The sequence below is a fragment of the Gallus gallus genome, chromosome 2, assembly GCF_016699485.2.
Source record: "Gallus gallus isolate bGalGal1 chromosome 2, bGalGal1.mat.broiler.GRCg7b, whole genome shotgun sequence".
Classification (NCBI taxonomy): domain Eukaryota; kingdom Metazoa; phylum Chordata; class Aves; order Galliformes; family Phasianidae; genus Gallus; species Gallus gallus.
The window spans coordinates 48,146,973-48,174,578 of record NC_052533.1 but is presented as its reverse complement, the minus strand read 5'-3'; the positions used below and the strand labels follow the sequence as shown (position 1 = coordinate 48,174,578).

General features: G+C 40.9%; 1 protein-coding gene across 1 annotated transcript in view; it reads right to left on the bottom strand.

The window, feature by feature from the left end:
• PDE1C (phosphodiesterase 1C) overlaps positions 1 to 27,606 on the bottom strand; it is a 295,579-nt gene that overhangs the window by 223,828 nt on the left and 44,145 nt on the right. The window contains 1 exon segment of the mRNA XM_046938139.1: positions 22,006 to 22,177. Within this exon segment, the coding sequence (XP_046794095.1) occupies positions 22,006 to 22,177 (172 nt within the window).

The window sequence follows — 27,606 nt, the reverse complement described above, 5'->3', positions numbered from 1 at the left end:
TGCCTGCAATGACTCACTGTGAAAGTCTATATTAGCTGTTCTAATTTGGTCTCCTTCTGCCCTCTGGAAAGGAGGGAGCAGTGGAGATGCAGGCTTTGCTAGGGGGGCCCAAATGAGCAGCGGAGACTGCTGGGGCTGTGGTCCACCAGAAGCTCAGGGCAGCAGGGCTGAGGGCTTTCCCTCTGGACTGCACCCCAATCAGGGCCCATAGGACCACTCTGGAGCATAGCCCACAGGCTGAAGCCTGCTTCAGCCCCTTCTGACATATCTACCCCATACATAGCACCAGGCCCCATGCTGCCTTCTCCTTCCTCACAAAGGAAAGAAGAGCTGTATGCCAGCTCACCAGCACATGCAAGCACATTGACAGAAGCTTGTTTCCACTGAACATCCCTGACAGAACAGATGTCATGCTCCACAGTGTAATTCTCTGCCCCCCGAAGAAGTAAGGTGCTGCTCAGACTGCCCACTGCACACATAGAGGAGCACTTCCCACCAACAGGCTCTCTCTAGGTATCACTTCTGGATTAATTATTTGCACAGGAGGATATTTCCCACACTAGTTTCAAAAAGCTGGGACACTGCAGGATTTGGGTTTCTTCCACTGACAGACAACAGCATCTTTTTAAAGAACTAAAAACAGCACAACCAAATGGATATGACTATCTCTCCTATCACTGGAGTGACCACACACTGCATCTTCTGCACCATTCCATTCAGTCTGGTTGACTTGCTCTGTGGATGACTTTTGACCTTTTATGTCTTACCAGTCTACAGCAAACGATATATTCTTCACGGTTTAAGTCTTGGCATTCATATGTTCCTACGTGTCTGTTTCTCTAAAGAAGGTAAATAAATCATGCATTTTGTTTTCAAGCAATGTTATCAAATGCCAGACATATTCCATTCAACAGAGAATACTGGTCTTACAAGGACTAGCAGGCTGTCTCAGATAAAGCAAGAACGGACCTAAGGTTTGCCCCTACACGAGATCAAGTCTTTTAACATACTCCACATTTGAGCATATTTTATAAAAACTAGAACATATGTTACATCTCTCTGCACTTCCTGACTCTAATTAGGACCACGGAAAAACTGAAAAAGCTTAATTCCATTAATTTACTCCAGCGCTGTCTGTGGCTGAAGACATCTGTTAACAGGTCAAAGAAACTGCCAATCAAATAGCAGCAGAGGTGCCTAGAAAATGTTTTCTTTCTTCACTTTCCAAGAGACAGCGGCACAGTTATGTTTGCCTATATTCAGAACTTACGTCAACTAACCAAATCTCTATTATATATAGCTACGTGGGGTCAGATTTCATCACTCTTGCACATATCATATGTTTCTGTCCCTCCATCTAGACCCACGGAGTACTGTTTGAGGCTGCTCAGAGTACAGTACCCCTTTGCCTTAGTATACTTATAAATATTTTTGTGAATGATATTTCACAGCATGCTCTCTCATGTCCCCTTCAGTTAGCAAAACATCCTTGATATGCTGTATGTGGCTGCATCAGTATTCCTAAAGTTGTCTTGTTTATGTAAAACTGATTTTAAGTCAAGATGTTATGCAGCCTACATCACAGCTGTTCCATAATTAAATTGGATACCATAAAATCTGATGTAGAAAGTATTACCAGGTTGCTGAAGGTAAATAAATATTCATAGATTAAGCTTGCTCAGCTTGAAAAACTATGCAGCTTAGAGATCCTAACCTCTAAAATTAGTCAAAATCTTGGCAGACGTATTAAAAATACATCTTACTGTTTAAAAAAAATAAAAAATAATCTGCTTTACCCCAAGCTCTGATGAAATCACCTGTTTTGCAGGAGCCTTAACTATATCCCGTGCAAGAAATTCTATACGTAGAGATCTCTCTCATATACTTTCTTAATTATCTGTATTGCTCATCAACAATTACTAGCTTGTTCATATATACACGGTCACTTGAAGCAATTTATCTTGTTATATCTGTTTTCTTTACTGTTTTCTTTGAATACCTTTTGACTGTCAAAACTAGCTGGAGTTACATGCTTTTCCACCCCGTAGGCATGCACATGATTTTCCCAAGTAGGCGCATGTACAAAATCTGGTATGTCAGACCTTGCCTGTGGGTGGGTAACCAGGTGGGTAAAGCATCCATATTGCTGGTTGTATCCAAGAGAAATGTTGCTCCTCTACTAACAATGCAGAAAAATGCAAGACTAAGATTTATGTGACACTGCATGAGAAGGGAGAAAGGGAAGAGGATTAAGCAACCTCAAACTGGGCAGAAGTACTCTTTTCAAGAGCAAGAATTCTGGCTTTTATCAACCATTTTCAAACCTGCAGATAAGAGGACTCTTAATTTGAGCTGAGCACTTACAGTCACTGACCACCTGCTTGTCCCTTAAGGTCTGCTTTGACTTGTTTGGGTTTTTGTTGTTGTTGTTGTTTGTTGTTGCAGAAGAAGTTATCAGAACCCAGTAAATACCAACAGGTTTGCTTTTAAACTGTGTGTTTTGTGGCCCTGCCTCCAAATGAAAAAACACATACACACAAGGTAGAGTTGAAAATACCTCACACTGTTCTGATGTTTCTCTTTTGAATCCCAAATTACAATTGTCAGAAGTATATTTCCTAATCACAAAGTTAGCTGAGCTGTTGGATAAGCATGCTGCATACTATCATTGCAACTCTATGAGCACGGAACTTACCACCCTGTAACTATTATCTCAGGTTATATAATACATTTGCATATGTTCATTCCAAATCACTGGCTATTTCATAGTTGAAGAAACATATCTCAGTGTGAAAAAACAAGTATACACCTACTCACTCAACTCGCAATAAAGCTCAACGCTTTACTGCAACACACCTTGTATTTTTAGTTTATTTCCAGAGAGGAAGACAACAACAAAAATATTAGATTACAATGCTGCTTTCACATACCCAGAATGTTATTTCAAGATATTGCTGTGTGATTAAGACAAAGACTATAATGTGATATCATTTAAAAGGCTGACCATTTATACACACTCTGGAGAGTGTGAGCTTTCATACATGAATAACAGAGAAATGTGAATCAGCACAGGTAGATCAGTGAGATGCCTACTTCACACATATGACTAGGTGCTAATAGGTTAATTTACAGCTCGTTTTATTTTTATCCCCCCATCTTTATCACTCATAGTAAGCCAGCTGGGTGAGATGCTTTATTTCTGTTGTCCCAACTGTTTCAGACGGTTATCAATACTTCCTTCTGTAAACATGGACTCATTCAAATCAAGGGTTGACTTCAGTTTAAAAAAAAAAAAAAATTCTCAAAGTTTTATAGCAGTTTTATAGTATGCACAACTCAAAAACATATCTCACCTGTAAATCTGCGGGTCTGATTCTCATTTATTTCACAGATCTTACTTGGAGGTGGGTACAAAGCAACATGTGTCTGCATAAATTCCTTCACAGTGCCAAGGAAGTTAAAAAATAAATAAATAAGTCACAGAATGGCCTGGGTTGGAAGGCACCCCACGGATCAGCAAGTTCCAATCCCCCTGTCACAGACAGGGCCACTGACATTCAGATCTGGTACTAGACCAGGCTGCCCAGGGCCACATCCAGCCTGGCCTTGAACACCTCCAGGGATGGAGCGTCCACAGCCTCTCTGGGCAGCCTGTACCAGCACCTCACCATTCTCTCTGTGAAGAACTTACCCCTGACATCCAATCCAAGCCTTCCCTCCTTAAGCTTAAAACCATTCCCCATGTCCTATCACTGTCTGCCCTTGAAAAAAGTTGATTCCCCTCCTATTTATAATCCCCTTTTAAATATTGGCAGCCTGCAATGAGGTCTCCTCACAGCCTTCTCTTCTCCAGGCTGAACCAGCCCAGCTCCCTCAGCCTGTCTTTGAAGGGGAGGTGCTAAATGCTCTAGCACAACTGAAAATTCAGGGCGAATGTAAAAACACAAAAGTACAAAATGCTGATTTAAATTATTTCAAGGCACATTACCTCATTGCCTGCAAGAAAAACCCACAGAGCAAGTGTGGTTACGGAGATCTGTTCCTCCTGCCCCACTGCTGCCTTAATAGACAAGGGACAATTTTTTCATACTCATTAGGACAGGTGCTGAAGATCTTTAATTTGGCATTGACTCCAACCACCCTGCAATTCTCCCACCCTACAGCTCCCTGCAGACCTTAGAGCTCCACACATGCCTGGCACTTCTCGTCACATAGGCATCTCAGGGGAATGCAGCTGCACATTGCTGTAATCCAAGACACATAAAGGATACAAATATAATACATATATATATCATTCATTTTCTCCTTAATAAACAGTCCCTCTGTAAACAAGTCACAACCTATCCCTGCTATGAAGCACATCAGGATAACCATGTATCAGTCACATCCTGTATTTTCTGTGTTGCTTTTTTTTTCCCCTTTGCAGCATTTGCAGCCAACCACTGGGGAATATAGTAATCCCAAAACAGTACTGCCTCCATGCCACAGTCATCAACACTAGCTGTGTTGAAGCATTATAAACTGCTGGCTTATTCATACAGAAAGTAAAGATGAATTTGGAAGTTTGTGTAGCATTTTATCAGCCCTGCCTTTGACATACCATTCCAGTTTGGTTATAGAACTGTGGTACTGAAATAAACTACACAAGAATTACACGCACTCTCCTCCCAGACACGAGAAACAAGCAACGCAGAGCGTACCTTGAAAGGTACTGTCTTGATTTTCCATTAGGTTCTGTAGCTCTCTGCCACAGGGAGACCTCCTTAAGCAGACAGAGAACCTCAGAAGGAGGAAGGAGGGAGTATTTTTCACTCGTCTAACTGCCGCACTGTACTGAAATTGAGGCCTGAGTTCTGCAGCACAGTTAAGGTCTCTGACACTAAAACCAGTAATGCACAACAATTGTTTCCCACACAAACCTCAGTCCTCTGGGCAAAACCACAGATGCTTTCCTTACCGGGGAAGTTTTGGAGGGTTTTTTTAAGATGTCAATTCAACAGCAAAACCGCCATGAAGAAAAAGTAAATAATAAACAATATCTTTATGCAGAACAGAACTCCAAGCAAACCCAGACAGATGCTATACATTAGGTTTGATTCCACTAGTCAGTAAAATCAGATGACAGGGGAGTGACTTGCCTTATCACGCTGTTATTCACCTGCTCCTAACTTAGAGGACGAAGCTAAACTTGGTTTAAGAACTAATTGTTCTTAAATTTCAGTATTTTCCAGAACAGAGGAACTAAAGCATAAATCTGCCACCAAGACATACCTGTTTGCTTGCTGTATTCAGAAAAGATCACATATTACCCACATTTGGCAGTTCTTGTTAAAAAGGAGGGCCTAACAGGGCCTTGTCACAGCACTCTGTTGCCATCTCCCCATTTCTGTAGCTAAATGCACCCAATGTAGCAAAGCACCTTCATCATTTACTGTTCATTAGGAGGCAGAAATGACACAGCAAGCAGATGTAGGTATTTGTTCATTACTTCTAGACTTACTCGTTCCTGTGGATACACACTTTGCTTTTTGATGGATAGAATTAGACCAATTCATCAAAATCAGTTTGATTCCCAACGTTTTTCCCTCCCATACTTCAAGATTTTTTCAGACTTCATATAATATTGAATGTTGCTGGATCAGGTTGTTAGTACACTTCTGTTAACAGCAGACTCAAAATTCTTCACTTTCCAATTAACATTGCTCAGCAGAGCATCCCATACTTGTACAGTCTCAGGATGAGTATGGAAGCTTTCCGTTGGAGGATCTGAAAATCTTGAAAGACACCTTAAAAAGGCCAAAAATTACTGCAGAATTGCCAAAAATATTTCCTGAAGTCTGTAAATTTCTTATTATTTTTTAATTGTGCTCACTGGTCCAAATGTTTGAGCGGATTTGGACTAGCTTCTACCCAACTTCTCTTTGCCTTGTTTGCTTAGGAGACACTCATATTTCAACTGAGTTACATCTGTGCAGAGATTTTTGTTATGAGTTATAAATGCAAAAAAATCTCAAAAGCCAAAATCATTTCCATTTTCCAAACAGACCTTTACAATTATGGAAAAAAAACATCCCCCTCCAGAAGACTACTGACAACAGCCTTCACTTCTAACTTGAGCTATCTCCAAGTCCAGATCACTGACGCTGAAACAAATGCACTGATTTTGACTCACAGTATTACACCAAGTCAGTGTAACAAATCAAGCACATGCTAAATAACTGAATTTTTACATATCTAACTTCACTTTCCACGAGGATGAATCAGCTCAGCAGCAATGTCATGTCAGTTGCAAAATACAATAGAGTAATACATAGAAGTATGTGCCTTACAAACACCACCGAAATATATATAGCAAGTTGCCCACATTTGTGTTTCACGAATGATCAGAGATTCTGACATCTGAATATCAGAGAGGTTGGATGCATTACACCACCCACACCATTCCCACCAGCAGGGCTCTTCTCTTGCCCAAGAACAGATTCAGATTGTTTGGGCTACTGTGCTGCAGCAAAACTACTTCCAAGAATTCAAATGAGAAAAAGGTTGGCAATTTAATTCTGAATTAAAAAAAAAAAAATTGCCATCTGTTAAATATAAACTGACAGGAGTTAATTCTTTCTGTCTCCATGTTCTTCATTGACCCTTTCTTTGCTTTCCTGAATAATAAGCATGACGAATTTTGGGAAGGGTTCAGAGGAGATTACTGATAGTACAGTGAGGACTGCGTCCTGCGCCAGAAACTTAAATAAAAAGAACTGGAGCAAATGGAATGAATGACAACAGCAAACTTGCGATCACAGAAATGATCAACAAATGCTGTTTGACAGCCTCGACAGTAAATCAACCAGAGTAGGTCTGCTTGTGCAATGACACAGGGCAAATGAGAGAGAAAACCATCAGTCAGGTGTCAGGGGCAACTCGTCACTTCTGCTCAAAACTGAAGTACAATGGAAACGGGGGGAAAGGGAAATAGAGAGTAACAGCATGGAAAGGTGCCCCTCTACCTCATTTTACATGGAAGTGAAGGAAGAAAACAACGTACACCGTGTTTCTGACTTCCTGCATGAGTGCCTGAACTGGCTCAGTCCCCTTCCAAGGTGTGCTGGAAAGAAGCTGCACACATCAGTTACCAAATCCAATGAAATAGGCACAAGCTCCAGGTTAATAAAACTGATTTTTAAACCACTGCTATTTCTGTGGCTAGACAAGGTCAGAGAGTCTGTCCCTTCATCTGTTTTCATCTAGAGGCTTGGAGTCTATTTGACTCTCACTTGAAGCGATTCCTGATTTCACTCTGGGCTGCACAACAAAAGCATAAGCAGCTCCCTTAGATCCCTGTGCCCATGGTTACTCCCAGCTCACGATAAAAAGGATGGTCACAGTGCGTGTTTTTAGGGCTTTATCTGTCACTTGACAACACTTCCACTTACCCACTGCTCAGATAAACACTAAAATTAGATGCCGTGTAGAGGTCTGGCTTACCAAAGTTATCACTCCTCTGTCATTGTGTCCTCTTGTCCACAGCTTTCCTAGAGCCGGACCAGAACAGCCCACATACACATCCAGCCGCACATGTACAATGTGCAGCCGCACTCAGCAGCTAGTCACGGCCATGTGGCACATGAAAGAGAAGCTGGGTACAACCTTCAGAGGCAAAACCAGCTGCCTTGACAGGGCAGCTCACATCCTGCAACGAGGAGAGAGCTGGGAACAGGCAGCCTCTTACCGCAGTGCTGCCCTGACACCTCAGCACTCCTGGCAGACGTTTGGCTATAGCAGCATGAGGTGACTCATATCAAAAGGGGAATGACAGCAAGACCTTTGAAACCAAGTTCCTGTACCCTACATTAGGATGAAAAATAAGTATTTTCTTCCAAACTATGGTTGTTGTGGGATTTCTTTTCCTTTTATCTTAATAATCAAGCTGGGGCTTTTTTGCATATCTTCAGGATTGAACACAACGTATCTGGTTCCTCACTGGGCCCGTTTATGACAAATTTCACTGCCGATATTTAACACTGCTTCTAGCAGCCAAGTTTTGTCACTCAGTATGTGTTCAGGCTTCCCACCTGGCTGAGCTGCTGCAGTGCTCTCACAGGTGTCAGCCTATGAGACTTCCTTGAAAGGAGAAAAATTTCGAATCGCTGACGCTTGAGAGGAAAGCAGGCTTGTGTCTGTGACAGGCCACGAGCCCTTTTCCCCTAAAAAAACAGGTACCACACGCCACATTTTTCAGAGACATGCCATCTTTCTCAGGATTCTCACTCAGAAAGCACACGAATATAGAAGATAATACAGGGGGTGAGTTATCCTGGGAGACCAGCAGCATCTCTGAGTAGAATCCTGGTCTATAAAATTGCCTTCTCCTCTCTCTGCTTACATATGCACACACACACAAAGTATCATCCATCTACTTTCATTCCTTGTTTTCCCCTTTCGCTGCATTCCCATCAGGTATCCTGAGGAGAAGGCCCTTTGCAAAGCCAGTTCCTTGCATTAGTGTTCACTAAGGATTGTGACAAACCATGACATAGGGGAAAAAAAGAAACAAAAACTATTGACATATATTTTAGAGGTATCAAAACTTTAGATGAAAATGTTTGAAGTTGAAAATCTTTGGATTTTCAGCTATGGAAAAAAGTTAAAACCATCTACAAAATTTCCAATATTTACTTTTTGCTTCAAAATAGAGCAAGATAATGAGGATTTTCTTTGTAATTTCATTCAACTGAAGTCTATTTTTTACCCTGTAAAACCGGGAACAAGTATAGCATTATTCTCAATGTGCACAAGATACTTTTAATTAGCTGCACTTCTATATTAAGTTTAGCTATGTGAGTTTTGCATGCTTCTAAATATACAGTTGGGTTATTTAATTTTATAGTTCATGCTGTCTGATGATCACAGAACAAGACTTATTTTTTTAAAAAAAGTTTTATTTCAGTAAGATATGGCCAAGATGATTAAAGTTGAAAAGGATAACTTCCAGTAAGTGTATATAAAATGAACTCAGCAATTCTCTCTAACTTTCCCATTAGTTATATTGAGAATACCTTGCCAAAGGCAATTTGCAGGGTAAGCTGGCTGTATGTCTGCACTGCCTAGGCTGCAGCAAGGCACCTGTGTTCAACAAGACATATGAATTCAAGAATGTTAGGCTTTTGAAGCACCCTCTAGATTGCAATCATGTAGTTTGGATGCACCTTCTGAATTCAAAATACCTGAAGAACTGCTAGTCAGCGTATACCTGGAGAAGAGGCACAGCCCCAAATTCTGTGCTTACAAGTCATGGCCAGTGTGATGCTAGAACCAGCAGGACCCTGAAAACCAGATGCAACAGTGCCACACAGTAAAGAGCCGTGATGTCATCGTAGTGTAGACGCCAAACAATTCATGGTCAGGTAACAGCCACTGGGCTTGACAAGACTACAGTAACAGCCGGGGTGAGAGTGCTCACAAGCATAAGCCAGTTTGGGTCAGATAACAGCCCTAAATCATGCAGAAGTCACAGACTTGGTCAGTAACAATAGCATAAACAAAATGCTCATGGCAGACATCCCAGAAAACTGATCAAGTGCTGAACAAGCTGACACCATCCTCCACTGCTGCTCCACATACTGAGAAGCTCATGGATATTCCCAGGCCAGCTGAGCATGGCTTTGTCAGACAGCAACTGCTTCATTTCTAGGCTGAGGACAAGACAGATGGCTGCAGGTTCACACACCTACATGCTCCAACTGATGGTAGCTGCAGGAATAGGCTGGTGCCAAGCTAGGAAGACCATGGGGTAACGTGAATTTGGCGCAGACAGAGGATGATGACCACCCTCTCCTGCTGGACTGAGAAGCCCATCTTGGACCTGGTTCTGTTCCAGACTTTCTGTCAGTTCATTTAGCCCACAGCCCAGCCCTGCAAGCAAATCCTACCAGGGGATGCTGGTGTCACTCAGCCAGAAACAACGTGAGGTGACAGACCTCGATTCAGTAGGAATGGCAAAGAAAAACAGACATAAAACTGGCAAAGGAGTTCACGTCCTGGCATGTGAACCAGATGGCTCCTCATCACCATGAGGTCACGTCAGCTCACCTACCTGCAGCTCTGCCTTCCCAAAGTCCCTCTCAAAATAACTGAACCTCTGCTGCCTTTCCTGTCTTGCCAGTAATTTCACAGGGAAATACATCTGTCATTTGCCATTAGGATATAAGTAGATATGCTTATAAGGGTGGCAGTGAGGTGGCGCTTGAGTCTGCGTGGTTCAGGGATGCCAGGTATGGCACAAACACTGTCAGAGGCCTGGCAGACTGTAGGCAAGTATTGCTCAACTGCTCTGCAGCGATCAAGTCCTGTGAAGCTGGACGCATGGGTCCAGCAAGAGCTACAGACATAGGTGCACACCCTGAAAACTGCCCTTAAACAGCAGCATTTTATTTCAGAGTTCAATAGAACCACAGAAAATATCACTAAAAAACAAAATAACAATAAGGCTGAGATGGCTGTTCATGTTACGTGTTTGAAATTTTGAGTGCATTGAACTTTTGGTCCTTTGACTCTAGCACCAACTTACTTCCCTGAAAATCACCGAAGTATGAAGACACACAGAACACGAACAGGGGTTTTTGTCTCCATCCAAATCTCATTCTATTAGTTAATGCTATTCAGCTTGTGCCATCTTAGTCGCCTATAATGGTACAGCTCTACTGAAGTCATAGACAATGAAACTGCACAGCTAAAGCTGGCAGAGAATCTGGCCTCATATCTGTGTAGTATTTTGGTTATTTTTTTTTGCCCACAAGACAAACAAAGAAACAAACAAGAATTGTAGAAGCCAGATAATGAGAGTTTAACACTGCCTGGGAAGAGGGAAGTATCAGAATTGAGATGACTTTACCTTTGACAGGACTGAAAAGTATAATCACATTTTGGACATCCAATAGACAAACTCGGCAACTGAAAGGTTAATAAAATAATGCATTTATTTGCTTTTTTATTACTTGATCCCATCTCAGTAACAAAGGAAATATATGAGAAAATTTTAGGCCAAGTTCTGTTCTGAAATCAACACTAATAGAGTACTGCTTAAAAATAGCTATCACGGTAGCCTAGTATCCCTGTGATTATCAATGTTTATACAATATTTTTAAGATCAAGGGAAAATTCAGGACACTCATCCCCCAGAAACACCTCTGCAGATGCAACAAGCAGTAACCTCTGTTCCAGGTTTTGACTCAAGACAGATGAAAGCGTTCAGCTGATCCTGGAAGGGAACCAATGATTACTAACACCACAAGTAATCTCTCTAAGACCAGCATCTAACTCATGATGAGCCAATGAGAAAGTTTCCACCAGTTCTTCATGCAAGTTGCCTCTGTCATATGCATTTCAGCTCCTTCTGTAGAGGAAATTAGTTCTGACAAAAGTAAATTACATTAGAGAATCTGTATTAGTTATCTTATTTAGATGATTTTTTTTTTCTCTCATCTATACGAGCTGTGAACTCAGTGTCACTTTATTTAGATGACTGGGAGATAAACCTTGCATTTTAATGAATTTCACTATGGAAGATTAAGTGTAAAAAATACAGAGTTTATGTAGAAAAAAAGTTAAGACATTATTCTAATTCATCTCAAACACAGATGGAGAAATTCTCCAGAGAAAAATCCCAGTTGTGAATCTGCATTGCAGACCTCTACTACATACTGACGTCAGAGGGAGTTCCATGCAGCAGATGTTTGCAGACTGTGCAACAAAAATCTGCAATGCAGATAACAGATCCGCAATGCAGATCAGACACGAGGATTTTACTCACAAATTGATAACTTAGCTTCACCCTCCCCAGTACAGAATCACAGGAAACCTGAAGCCGGAGGGACCTCTGGAGAACACCAGTCCAATCACCCTCACTCAAAGCCGGGTCAGCTACTGCAAGGTGCCCAAGACTGCTTCAAAACCTCCAGTTGTATTTTGAATACCTCCAATGATGAAGTTTCCGCAACTTCTGTGGACAGCCTGCATCAATGTTTGGTCATCCTCACAGTAATCAATTGATCAGTTAAATAAGTAAACATAAAGGAAAGCTGTTTATTTGAGTTATATTGTCTTGTATTTCATTTTTCGCTCTCTGCCTCTTGTCCTATCATTGTGCACTACTGAGTAGAGTATGACTCCCTCTCATGCATTCCCTCATATTAGGAATTTATATTTGTAAATTTCCCCCAAGGTTTCTTTCCTTCAGGATGAACACTGCAGCTCTTCTAAGCCTTCCTTTGTTTGTCAGCTGCTCCAGTCATTTAATCTTCTTCATGGCCCTTTACTGGACTCATTGCACACAGTGCCCCTGTCTCCCTTGTAGTTGGGTGCCCAGATCTGGCACACTAATGCCGAGAAGAGGGAATGTCTGACCAGCTGGTCATTCTCTTCCTCCTGCAGCCCAGGAGGCTGTTGGTCTTCTTCACTGCAACGATACATTGATGGTTCGTGGTCTAAAGAGGACCACCAGCTTCCTCTCAGCAAAGCTTCTTCCCAGCCAGGTAGTCCCCAGCATGTTCTAGTGCATGGGGTTGTTCCTCACTGGGTGAAGGACTCTGCCCTTCCTTCACTGGACTGCATGAGGTTCCCACCAGCCCAGCTTTCCAGGCATTGATGTCCCTTGAACTGCAGCACACCCACTCCTCTAGTTTTCTTTCAGTCTGAGAATTTGCTGAGGGTACAGCGTGCCCCATCATTCAGGTCACAGAAATTAAACAGAGTAAATCAGAGGTGCCTGAGCCGTAACACAGCCACTCCAGGAAATCAATCTTCATGAAACATAATGAATCAATTTGCGCTATTATAAACTTCTCATGAATTATTTTTGAACTGTTTTAAAAAGAATGAAATATATAATGAGAAATCTGAGATTAATCTCACCTGAAGTCAGAAAAAAATGAGATGGGTTTAAAGAAGAGTAACACGGTTGACATTCTGCTGCAGTATAAAACTAAGCAGCCTGTATTCTGTTGACACCAGTGAGTAATTTCTGTAAGAAATGAGCGTAGCTTTGCTAGCATAAGACCTGATATGTCAAGATAGCAAAATTATTTAGACTACACAATGAATTTCAAGGAGAAAATAAGAAAAGGTGCAATTTATTTCTGAGAACCAATGTGATGGGCAAATACGTAAATCCAGAGCAACACAAAAAAAAAACCCTCTATGTTTCAGGTCACTGCTTGCCAAAACCATCCTGCTCACAAAGTGCCTTGGCAGCATTAAAGTCAACATTATAGCAGCAGGGCAAACAAGCAAATAGTTTAAGGCTGTAGTAATTCAAAGTCTGTAAGCTTCATGGAATTTTTGTGAAAGCCAGTGTGCATCATTAGAGAGGGGATTTGCTGCATCTAGCCCAGGTTGCTTTGATTAACACTATTTGACAGCATTGCTAATGATTCAGGAAAAAAAAAAAAAAAAACCTCTGCCAAGTTTATCAGATTTATAACATTAATCAAAAATATGCAAATTTTAGTTTATGAGCACAATTTTGAAATATCAAACCACATACTCAGCTGCGAGTCAGTAAAACTCCACTGAAGTCAATTGAGTTTTATGCCAATTTACCCCAAACTTGGCTCACTGTATTTACACTTGACGCTAATTCTTTTACTCAAGTACTGCTGATATAGCAGGTAATTACATTATGCACAACTTTAAAACAATTCAGAAAGTGAAGAAGCCCTCCAAAGGAGGTACAGTGCCAGAAGAATCCAATTTTCTCAACATCACATCTTCAGAATGAGTATTACTTTATTACGGATAACACTGTTCAGAATTAGAGCAGACTTAATTATAACTGCTACAGGAACCTAGCAGGATAACAAACCATCTCGATTCAAGAGCAAACACTATTGATGACAATTATATGGCAAAAATCAATCTTGACGTGCAGAGTACTGGGAACAGAAATACATTCCTCATCATAGATGCTGCAACTGCAGACGCTCTAACTGATCTAAATGATGCTTGCATGCATCGTTTAGAAGGAAATGAACTTCTGATGGTTTTCCTTTTTCCAATAAATGCTCTTCAGTAGCTGTTACTTAAAAGAAACACATCTTCATGGTTTGGTCCTTTCTCAGCTGAGCTGAGAGAAAATTTGCTCTGACAAGGAGCTGTGTTAAACTAAGTGCTCACATAAAAGATGACAAATTTACAAGAGAAGGAATTGCTGGGCAGCAGTCTCAGGTCAATTTCCACTCTAAAACAATGGCCTTTCAACCAAAAGAAAATAGGTGTTTTTTTGTTGTTGTTTTGTTTTTTTGCCATAGCAAGATCAGCTCTGACAGCAAATTTAGAATACAGACCTGGTTTCAAGTTAACTTCAGTCAATTTGTAAAGTTTAGATCAATTTATAAAGTTCAGATGAAAACCAAGGAACACATGATAGCTTTAGCAGTCTTGCTGTGAATACTTCAGTAGCTTCAGAGCCAAACATTATTGGAACTAAAAATAAACGTCCCAGTCTGCAAACTACAGACACCGTGGCTCTGACATCAGTGAGTGCTGAGCACTCAGATGGATAGTGTGATAATTTCCAAATGAGACCTTTCTATTACATAAAATAGTTTCTAGAAATTGCCAGCAGGCAGCTTAACTTGCGAGTACCAGATAAAGAACAGCCATTAGAAAGTTATGTGGGAAAGGGGTGCTGCCAGTTCACAGTAGCTTCACTTACTTAGATGTTACTAATGTCTGCAAAATCGCTGGCGGGCTGGGCTGCAAATCCACGGCAACAGCATTTGGGGCAAAATGTGGTAGTTACCAAAAATCATTTTGCATGGGGCAATAAGAAAACGGACAAAACTTTCCTCAGAAATCACTGAGTCAAAAAGTAAGAAACAAAGCAAGGGGTTCAAACAGGAAACTTCAAAAGGCCAACAGCAACCCATAGCCTGGCATCAATCGCATTACTCTGGGAATCAACAGCACAACCTATTGGATAGGTGACACCTGCAATAGGTACAGTGATTTCTGGTGTGTCCAAGACAAGTATTCAGAATAGATTCTCTGCTGAGCTTCATTTAAGTCTGAAGCTTGTATTCAAATACAAAAATCACTTCTAAAATACCTTTTTCTCATACAGGATGTAGTTCTATCTTCACATCTGATTGTTATACTCAATTAGCTGGAGCTAAAAATCACTTTTTTTCTCCTTCCCTTAGAAGCTCTTCACATCAAGAAGAAATGTGGGACATTAATAGAGATTAAGGTCCTATCCAATAGCTCCAAGGTAATTCTGAGTAATTTTGTAATTCTGTTGTTGTTATTCACTTCAAAATATTCCTGAGTTTTTACTCACAGGTTTTCTAGTCTCAAAACAAAACAAAATCTGTCCCTTACTGGATTGGATTTGAATTCACCCCATCCTTTGGGAAAACACCACATTATAACACACCAATCAACTTCACTGCTGTCAGCCAGGCATTTAAAAGCTGGGGAAATTGCTCAGGAATTTCCTTTGAGTGCCTTTTAATGTTTTTGTTTACACACATTTTAGAACTTAAAAGTTTCAGCAACTGATTAGTCAAATACTTCTATCTCCACTCATCACACTCTTACCGCCAAGATTAAGAAAGCCGCTATCCCATTTTCTCATTGGGAATGAAATATATACTGTGGAAGTCTTAATTTAATAATAGGATGAACAACTTAAGGCCTACAGGACACATACAGGCTGCCAGGACAATAAATCTGTTCCAGAGCCTATATACCCTCCTCCCAAGCACTGCTGAAGTACAGCTCACAGTCTGGAGGAACAGGCCAGGTGGCCCACAGCTCCTTTCCATGGCTATTTTTCCTGGAAGCCTAGCTCTCCATCCCCATTAGGTGAGGGTCCATCAGGTTCAGTTTGCATCAGAAACCCCAGATCCCTGAACACGCACAGGAAGATCATGCTAGGTGTAACCCCAGTGTAAGAGGCAATGACATACAGATACTGGGGTGAGATACGCAATCTACCAGGAAGACCAGACAAGCTACATGGAGTAACAGTAGGGACAGTAATGCTTTTCATTAGCACTGATGGCAATACTCAAAGCTGCAGCACAACTCATGACTGGTTTCTTAAACACTTGCACTTTCTATCCTTTATACCCTCCCTGTAGCAGCACACTGTACCATAACCTGCGCATCTCCTGCCACTATCCATGGGATTAGTGCCACTATCCCACTATCCATGGGATTCTCCTCCAAACATTCTCCACCAAGCCCCAGTTCGAGTGCCCTTCTTGTTTACCTGGTCACACACCTTGCCTGCTTCACAGCAAGGCACATGCTGCTTAACTGGAGCACATCAGCATTAGCCACTCCCAGGAGTTAGCTCTTATCCCTCTTCCATCCCTTCAGTGGGACTCTTTTTTAATCAGCTGCCATGAAACAGGTAGAAACCAAGTACCTGTGAGACGTCTACTATTCTGTTAAACACAGCTTAACTTGATCAATAGATTAAACTGTTGTTAATGCGAAGGCTGAGAATCATACAGTATTTGCCTTAGGAAAAGGACAGCCAGTTGTCTGTGGGGAAGCTGGCTAAAGATAATGTTAACAGGAATTGCAAGGCCTTCCAGACTGGTATTAGTATGTAAAGACTATTAATCTCTTACAGTAGAGATAACTAAATAGTGCATTAAGTACTTCCTTAGCAGGATAAAGACAATCCTTAACTTCCTACATTTTCCTATACACAACTGCATGCTCAAATACCATTTATTCTCAAAACCTGTAAGGAATGCAGGGCCAGCAAATGCAGAAAGCCAAGCAATCAATCTTATTTGTATCCACACACACACACACACACACACACACACACACACACCCTGGAACAGCCTTGTGTAACACAGGCACTTGAGATTCGGGTTGCACAGCTTGGATTTAAAAATGCCTGCCCTGTGTTCATAGTGGGGGCTGGCATCATCACTGCCAAGGACTAGGGATGACTTGTAAGCTTACAGAGCCAGAACTGGAAGCCTCATGCAGCTGCTAAGCAAATGCTCAGAGTTTATTAAAGGTCAAAATGCAGGTGATGTACATCAGGCAGACAGGTATGGTCAAGGAGATACTCCGGCCAGTTGTCTAAGCAGGACTTCTTAACCACCAGGACGGTGTTCGTCCAAGGAATATCAGCTCAAAGTCTTGTTCCTATTTTGGAAGTGAGTTTGTTCCCTCCCTTTAGGATGTACAGCTATGCTTGGACGCCCACAGCGCACCTGAATTTCTCAGCTTGGGTCATTTGATGTTCCCGATATTTACAGGAACAGAATTGCTAGGCTTTGCTTGTCATCAATAATACATCTATCCCACGAAGAACAAGAAGACTGTGATATCAAAAAATAAAATAAAATAAATAAAAGAGAGGTCCATTTCTCTTTCAACTGCCTTAAAAAAAACACCTTCCTTCCAGATCCATGTGGATATATGTGGAGAGAGGATGAAACCTTTGAACAGTAACTGGTATAAATCTTTCTTCTCTGATCATCCCCTCTCTGACTCATAAATCTCCATCTACCAAGAAATGAGTGCATAGCTCTCACAAAGTGTAACAAGCACCTGGAAAGGAGGCAGAGTTAAAAGAGAGAAGAGAGATTAATGATGTGGAGCCATTTCCTTAATGAACAGAACAATTTTCACTTCCTATTCATCCTAATGAGTACCAATAAATAACAAGAATAAGCAACAGGTTTGAACAGAACACAGATTAATTTAAATTTAATGCACATAATGAGCGTTATAAGAAGTCTGAATTGAAAAAGATGTTGAGAAAAATGGTTTTCAGAGATACAGCTTACATTTTAATGGTTAGCGTGCCCTGGATCTACTGTAGATGGGTATAAAAACCAATGAGAAAGCATATTTTATGTTTCCAGCCTTGCACAGTAGGTTTTGTTGGCTTCTATCAAGTTAAGGCAAGTAAGAATTCTCTACCATTTTTGTGTTTAAAGAAAGATATATAGATTTTTTAAAAAGAACAAAAACTAATTAAAAATGCAGGCAATAAAGCAGTAATGAATCCCAGACACAGATTTATCGGGCAGAAGAAGAAAGAAAGAGCTTTAGTCTACCTCATACACAGTCACGGCTCTCCTGACTTTCAGACCCCAGATACCAGCTTAGGTAGTTGTAGGCAAGCTTTGGTGCTGCCCTGTATCAAAAGACCAGGTCCCTCTCCACCACGTAACTGGAGATTGATTCTAGCTAAGACTCAGGCAAGGTGGGAGGAAGAAAGATCCCTGTCCCTATTCTCATCAATGCTAGCTCAAGCCGTGCGGTTGAGCCTCCTGGGCTGACTCCCAGGGCACAATGCTGCAACCAGTTTACACATCTGGAGCACTGCAGCAGCATCTCTATCCTGTAGACCAAGTGGCCAGCAGACAGCATGAGCAAGAGGGTACATCACTCACAACTGAACCAGCAATACAAGAAAATTAGCTGTCAGCATGATTTAAGATTCCCAACAAAGTGAAGCAGTCAAGGAAAGCAAACTGTCCGTGGAAGATAAAGAAGCAAACTTTGCAGCAGATGTAGAAAAAAAGCATCTACTAAGGTAGGAAAGGATGTTACCAGTTTCAAACTGAAAGCAGGAAATATCTTGAAAGGCAACAGAAAGAAAGAACTCATGCAAGCACTAGGCCTAAAAACATTCTGACCTTGGAGGTACTGAATCTTCCTCTCAGGTTCCCAGGGCACACTGCCTTTCAAAAAGCAAGACCAGTAAGGCTTGTCTGATAGAGAGTACATGGCCTTTGCCTCATGTGGCAACTGCTGGATTGTCTCCTACTCTGATCTATCTCTCTGGAAAATGCTCCCACCCCAAGTTCCACCTGTCAGATAGAGCCAGCTGGACCAGCGTGCAATTGCAGACCAGCTTCAGCTGGTTGGACCTGGACCAGGATGGGAGGCTGACTGAATGTTTTGGCTCTAAAGAGCATCTGCAGGTCCTTCCAAGAACATTCCAGTAACCTCCTACCACAGCATCTCTGCTGCCACCAGATCCAGCATAGCTGCTGCATCACTCACCACTCCATAGGCACTACCACAGTCACTAGCCCTGGTGCTGCATCCCAGGTCTCTGGACTCAAAATAATGTTCTCTTCTGTACATCGAAACCAAATGAGTCTAGGAAAAAATCATGACATCTTGGAGCCTTTAAAAATAAGATCACAGTTCTTGTAATTGTGCATTATATATCAGTGCAAAAAAAGACAGTGGATGTACCAAATCTGTCACATATAGTGCAGGCCAAGCTAATAATTTCTATATACAATTATATTTTTTTCATTGTCCAAAAGGGATAATCCTTCATTCTTGACATTTCCACCATATCTTCCATGTATAATTCCAACTGGCATCTCCTCTGCCTTTACTAGACAAAAAGGGTAAATGTCAGTGAGACTGGATTTCAAAATCTATAATTTAAGTACTGCAGTAGTATAACTTGTCAAGATACAGAATTACTTATGATTATTTGCTCAGTACAATACTGCAAACAAGGTACTACAAATTACTGCAACTTGCTTTTCAGGAAGGTATTTGACCTAGTTAACACCAACTGTGTGTTTGTTACTGTCTTTGAGATAGTAAATAAAAATTGGAGAAGACAATTAGAATAGTTTTTATCTAAGGAGAAAACATCCACTATACTGATTTGGTGTGCAGAGAGAGGGTTGTTTCATTTCTTTTTGCTTTATATCATAAAGATGGCCTAGTGTTGCAGGAAAAGTAAGACTGAAAGGACTGAAACAATCACATTCTTCCTTTTATGTTTACATCCATTCCAGTCTCATATCTTGATGTAGCACAAAATCAAATATAGTTCTCCTCTAATTGTCCAACATACAGAACAATAAGTACTGCACAGTAGAATACAAGATCTAATACCAAAGGTGGTAACTGGGATTTCATGCTGCTTATATGTATTCACATAAAAAGAGATGCAATCACAAGGAAGTGTGACTCATTTGGCACCAGAGAGACATTTTCTTTTTAACTATGCATGAAAGGGATAGTATTGCCATATACTGCTCCAACAGCAGTGAATCAAAAGCAGTAAGGGAACTGCTGGATTTTATGGTTTGTAGCAGTCACGTTAGAAAAACTGGTCTGGTCCTTCTCACCATGAAATCTGTTCGTTTAAACCCACAGATCCTGAAGTTCAGGCATCAGGGTCATAATTATGACATGCAAATCCCAAATGCAGTGAAATAGCTAGATCTTCCACCAGTGTGTAGTAAACAAGAAATAAGGGAAGCCCATAACTGGCAGGCAATGACTGGCACCCAGACATACCAGTCACGCTGTGCCAAGGGTGCACTCGAAGATCAATACACACAGAAGACCCCAATGACTCAAACATGGAAAAAATGTGCCCGCTTCTTAAGTTCCAATTCACATTATAGTATCAACAAGATTCTAAGCTGAATGAAAACACAACAGTGTTTTTCTTTTTTTCACGTCTTCAGACAATAATTGCAAGGTACTTCTGTCTTCAACCCCTGTACATGGCTCAAACACACACAGTGCTTCCATTCTTTATAAAATTAGACAGTTATGATTTCCCTTTATAAAAGTCCAAACAATGCCACATTGTACAGTAACTTCTATCCTGATGAAATATAAAAGTTTCTAATGTTTACGAAGTTATTTACATTACATTAGCAAAACTATCTTGCTAAATTAAATTTTCCAATTCACCAGTCCTTATTATGCTATTTGCAACCTCACTTCTTCTAAGAGTCAACCCTACTCACGTAATCAAATCATGCCATTTGAAATGCCGTGACATTATTTTGTCACACAAAATGGTTGGAATTATCTTTATGATGGCAAAGTAAGTATTGCTGCTACGCAGAATTTGTTATGAGAAGAGAAAGCTAAAAAGAGCTCTTGAAACAGATTCCAAATCTCAAATGCACAGAGTGTTTAAAAGCCATTAAATATCACAGGTCATCACAGAAGGGGGAATCCGGGTTCTGGAACTCTTGTCCTGAATCATTTCAACACAAATATTAAAGAACTGTAACGCGATTTAAGATTATGGGATTTATTTTTATAGGCTGACATAAATTGACTTGTTAATTTATTTTTTTTCCAACATCAAACAGTATAAACAAGATAACTGAAATTACTACCTTATATAATGACTTGAATAAGTACCTTCAAAATAATGGTTACACAAAGAGAAATAAGTTTGAGAGACTGAGTTATAAAAAAAACAAAATCACTCTAACAGAAACTTATCCCAAACAAAACAAATCACTTCATGCTTGCACACGTGTATTGATTATGAAGGAAAACTCAAGCATAGTTTTCAGGAAAAGCTGCTAAAAAGCACTTGGAAAAGATCAGTTTTGCCACACATTACTTTTGGGCACACCAATGTTCACTTTTTGGTCAAAGACCCACTACAAGCACACAGCTTCTCCATTTTACCTTATTTTCAGAAAATTATTTTCAGAAAACGTGCCAGTAAACACCTGACAACTTTACATCCACGTGATTAAATAAGAGAAAATTCCAGAAATTGATCTATCTCATACTTTACAGCAGCAGCAATTTCTCGATAACAAGTCCCTGGCCAGAACCCTTCTCCTGGACAAAATAAATTAATGCTAGACAGTTCTCAAGACATTACATTAACAAAGAAAGGTGTAATGCTCCCTTGCATCAGTAAAGCACCATCTGACCTGAAGTGCAAGCTTTCACCACTAAAACTCTTTCAAATGAAACAGTACCAACCTTCAAAGACATCTTCAATATATATGTCTTGTCCATAATCTTTTAAGAAGGCTAATGAACTCTGAGTAAAAAGACACCTCCAGTCAGTATCATTTATGGAGCTCTTTTCCTCTCCTGTTTCATACAAAGCTATGCAGCACTGCAGAATCTTTCAGAATTGATTTCTCCCACCAAATCCACACTGCAGACAACCTTAAAAATATCCTCTCAGGCATAAACAGTGTAAAATCATATCCTTCAGACCTGAAAGATGCTTTCACCAGTGCCTCAGGACTGTCCACAGGTGGCAGCTCATCTGCAAGGATCTCTTCAGGAGGTCTAGGGTCACTGATGATGGTGGGCTTTGGCCTTTCCTTGAGGTTGCCAGTCAGCCCACCGATAATGGTGTTCCACAAGCAGTTCTGTGATTTAGACCCTGCAGAAAGAGAGGGGAAAAGAAAATGAACTCATGTTCTCTGGTAACCCAGCAGTCCAGAAAATGAAGATTTCTTTCTCTGTTATCTTTCTGCCTTTGCATCATCACACTTCGCAGTTAGGCCCAAAAACCTGAAATAAAGCTCAAAGTGGAATTATGCTCCAACATTCCTGTCACTTTAAAATCCAAAACCGTAATGACTCTGTACCAGTTTTGGCTAGAATAGAGTTGGCTTTCTTCATAGCAGCCCATATGGTACCAGGCCTTGGATTCGTGACCAAACAGTGCCGATGCCACACCAAGTTTTAGCTTTTGCTGAGCAGTGCTTACACAGTGTCAGGGTCTCCTCTGCTCCTCACACTGCCTCACCAGCAAGAGGGCTGCGGGTGCACAAGGAGCTGAGAGAGAACACAGCCTGGACATCTGACCCAAACTGACCAAAAGGATATCCCATGCAGCATGACACTGTGCTCAGCAATAAAAGCTATGAAGAAAGAAGGAGAAAAGGGGGACACTTGGAGTTACAGTATTTGTCTTCCCAAGTAACCATTACACTCCTGCTTTCCTAGAAATGGAAGAACATCCACCTACTCACAGGAAGCTGCAAGTGAATTCTGTATTTTACGTTGCTTGTGTGTGCAGCTTTATGCTTTACCTATTCAACTCTTTATCTCAACCCACAGATTTCCTCACCTTTACCCTCCAGTTCTGTCAGAAAGTGAGCTGTGCAGGGATTTGCTGTCTACCAGGGTCAGAACACAATGGTCTCCCAAAGAAAGATTTCATTACAGAACAAGTTTCATGCGTCAATGAAAAGCTCCCTCTTCACGTTCTACTTTAATTATAACTTCACATGTATTGACATGGCAGTATCTTAAATGAAAGAACTAACCAAAAAAACAAAATGAACAATCAATACAATACTAATTGTTGGCTTTAACTGGCTCAAGTTAATGAAGTATAATAATTAGGACCAGTATCAGAATAGATATTTATTTTCTATTGAAAGTCCATTTTTTTTCAATAGACATCAAATGTCAAAATAGATCTAGGGGTGAACTTTTTACATTTACTTAGAAGTGTCACTGGGTGCCTTGTGCTTGTCACTCACAGATCCCACCGTTGTCTGTAATGGTAGTTTCATTGACAAAGCACCATTATTATCCTTCAGTCAGACCTCTTCTCTGCCTTTGGAGAAGAGAATATGAGACTTTCATAAAGTTTAAAAAAGTAAGTTTCATGTTTTCAAAATTTTCCAAATAGCTTCTGAATAAATTAGGCACTTCTAAAAAGCCCACTGATACTGTCATACTGAACACCTGTACATATTCTAACTTTAAAGCATTACAGAATACGTACAGATGGGCTAGCAGTTTCCAAAAAGAGCAGTTAAGTGCTGAAATACCAATTATTTCAGTTAAGAGACTTTCCACAAGCATTAAGCTCACTTGATTCCAGGGTAGTAACATACCACCTCTTCAACTGGTCATTCTGCATGGGCATTTTATTATCCTGCAAAACAAACAACTAAAAAGATCTGACAAATGGGATATTTCTGAAGTCAGCCTGGAGAAGAGAAGGCTCCAAGGGGACCTTGCAACAGCCTTCCAGTATCTGAAGGGGGCCTACAGGAAGGCTGAGAAGGGGACTTTTTATATGGGCATGTAGCGATGGGACAAGGGTTTAAGCTGGAAGAGGGTAGATTTAGACTAGATATTAGGAAGAAACTCTTTACTGTGAGGGTGGTGAAGCACTGCAACAGGTTGTCCAGAGAGACTGTGGATGCCCTCTCCCTGGAAGCACTCAAGCCCAGGCTGGATGGGGCTTTGAGCAGCCTGGTCTAGTGAGAGGTGTCCCTGCTATTGGCAGGTTGGAACTGGATGATCTTAAAGGTCCCTTCCAAGTCAAGCCATTCTATGATATGATTCTATGATCGTGCCTGTACCCTTTTTTACTGACAATTAAAATAATAAAAAGTTCTAACATGGAAAACAAACCTGTTTTTGACCAAGGACAAATCCAAGACTTCAAAAGTATGACAGAAACTGTTTGTCTTATTTTGCCTCTGTATGCTTCATGAAAAGCAACTGATTTTATATATACTACATGATTGTCTTAGCTGAAGATTCTGGCTGACTTCTGGCCCCTGCATCTGATTACCTTCACTGGTTCCAGCAGAGTAGTTGCATAATGTTTTTTAATCATATTTGATGTATTTGTACTTACAGAGAACATGCAGAATTAGGATAGGTGGTCAACCTGATTGCAGAAATACTTAATCAAATGTTCATGGTCGCTGATCTCCAAAGGCACAGCTTCCAAAGGACTGCAAGTACCTCTATTTTTCCAAAGGAGGCTCGTCAAAAGTGCTTAAATTGCCTGCAGCAAAATGCCTAAAGTTGTTTGTGCACTGACAATCGGATTCACACAGTTCATGGAAGCCAAATATAGCAGTTAGGGTTTGCCTTCCACAAAATGTGTGACCGAAAAACCACTTACCCAGCGCTTATCCTGTGGTCTAGCATCCTGGACATAAGATACTGGCTTTTAACTGGTATAGGATAAGGAGAATTTGACAGGGCACCAGAATCATCATCCAAGATTCTGAATTTTACTACTACTGGAAGTGTCACTTCTGCAGGTAAGAAATGCAAACAGGATCTGATAGGAAGTTCTATTTCCCAATTTGGTGTCTTTCAACAGCATTTTAAACCACAGTCTTCTATACAACTCAGCATTTGGAGGTGTCTAGCTTAGAGTAAAAAGAGAGAGAAAGGGTTCCCAGACTTCCAAGAGACTGCCCCAGCCAAGATGACTGCCATTCATACAGTCAATGGGTGAAGACAATGGATGGGTTGAGAGGACAACCTTTACACTGTCTTAGCTGGTCACTATACAGTATTTTGTCACTAGAATCAACACTGCTTTCTCTGTTTAATGTAAGTGTTCATGTTACTGATATCTAAATGAAATGCTTGATTTCTAGGTCAAATATTGAAGTCTTGTTAAACTACAAAATGGTGGTTGTAGGGTTTTTTGTCGTTCTCCTTTTCTGCAGAATGGGAGGAGCATGTGTTTGGAGGTACAGGTGGTAAATAAGTGAAAACTAATGGCAATCAGTACAATTTTAAAAAGAGGAAATAACATCTGAACAGGAGAACACTTATATGTGTTGTACAGGGAGGCTGTAAAGTCTCTGCACGTTCAAAATTCAACTGAGAAAATGCTGGGCAAGTGACTCTAGCCGACCTTGAGTAGGATTTTGGACTAAGTGATCTCAAAAGGTCCACTACAATCTAAATGACTCTAGAGTCACAGTGCCTTCTCCTAGCTTTGCGGGACTGCTGTGGCGTGTTGCCTTTGATGGGAACAGCCACCACCTGAAGGAAAATAAGTAATTGCTGCTATAGCCTGATAAATGTTAGTGATAGAAGTCATCAAGCAGGATTCGAGCTAATAAAGAAGGTGATAGAAGCAATAAGAAGAATATTACAGCTCTGTGTGCCTCAAGACTGTGAAAAGGCTGTGAGCTGTCCTGAAAATACTTCCCTGATCACCTCTGAAAATACTTTCCTGATCACCTGCAGTTGTGGATTTTTAGCAGGGGAATATTTAACTGGATAATAACAGGAGCTGGTGAGCTTGCCAGTTAATAAAATGCAGCCAGTAAATTTAGGACAGTGAATGGATAGGGTTTCCCAGAGAAGTTGTGGATGCCCCATCCCTGGAGTGTTCAAGGCCAGGCTTGATGGGGCCCTGGGCAGTCTGATCTCATGGGTGGCAACCTGCCCATTGCAGGGGGGTTGGAGCTCAATGATCTTTAAGGTCCCTTTCAACCTGAGCCATTCTATGATTCTATGATGATTCTTCGATAAGCTAGTTGGATCTTTACATTCTCAGCCTAACTCCAAAATCACTAAATTAAAATCCTAACAGTGAAGGCCTACTTTACACTTTGAATGATTCTCCTCCTTCCCTACGCTTTTTTTTTTTTTAATGTATGTGTTCCCCCCTCTACTGCATTTCCAACGCTCCAAGCAGCTTGTGGCCTCACCTCTTCCCTTAATCCCATGAAGCACTAGGTTACACAACAAGACCTTTCAATGGAGCTTTCCCTATTTTCATTCACCTGACAGCATCCACTGGTCAGTTCTCTTCCATGTAGTGCAAGTTAGCCCTACGTCCACAAATAAGTCTTGGCAGCCTTCCAGAGAGCCAAGATTAAAGCAGTAACAGAACTTGTTTGCTTCTGGGTCTCAGACTTAAACTCTACAGACAAACACCAAAAAACAATAATCTTATGAACACCTAATCCAACCTAAAATGCCAGCTCAGTTTACAATGATGTGGCATTACAGTTGACCTACTAGGCAGGCAATATTCAGCATCAAGTCCTCATAACCTAAACATCTCGGAACAAATGGTATTTGGGCTGAGTCTCCAAACCTTATAACTAGTATTTAGGAACCATAATGGACAAAAGCAAAGCAATAAAGAACACAAAACATCTGCGTTTCCATCTACATTGCTGTCCTTTGTGAATTCCTTTGTCATAAGCATTTTCAGCATTCAAGCAGTCAATACTAAACAACGGAGCCTTCTTTTAACCTTTACGGCCTGAAACATGAAGGAAAATGAACCCCAAATCAGGCATACGGAATGCTAGTACAATTTTCTTAGTCCTGCTCAATCTGTTCCATCACCTCATAAGTCACTACACGTGACAGATTTACAGCCACGGTAGTTTCGTCTGTATCCTCCACACTAATGCTTGTGTGAGGTATGGTATGTTCCGAGCGCCATCCTGTGCCTATGAGAAGTACTGCATGTGTGATGTTTCGACCTGTACCACATGACGGTAACAGCAAGAAGTGCCCTCTTTCAATGACGAGAATGGGATTTTCTCGGCTAAATGATCACTAAGCATCATGAAACTCCATGCGTTATAAATAGGATTTCCTATCTTCCTTCTCTTTCCTATACATTTCATCAAATGCTTTTAATGATCCATATGGTCAAATTCATGTTCAGCTGGTGCTACAGTAGAAGACATGTCCTTTTGTTCAAACCTGGAGCTCTTATTTCAAGCCCCAAGTCATGCATTTAGTTCCCAACCCTGCCATGTGATGTAAATGGTGATGAAGTATCAGTATGATTTGAATACACTTTGCACTGCATATAGTATGCAATTTCTAAGGCTTAACCTAAATCTTTGCAGCCACTGCTGTCAACTTCAGCTGGCTTTCTGACACAGATTTACAACCTTTTATGCTTGAAATGACTGTGTAGCCACAAAGCCTTCCATTCGTTTAAATTCACATCAATGCTGTTTAGTAAGACTGGATTCCCGTAAAACACACTTTCTGCTAAGTACTATCGTGCTTCACTTCAGTACTGTCAATGAACTGTAATGAAAGGGTTGCTATGAG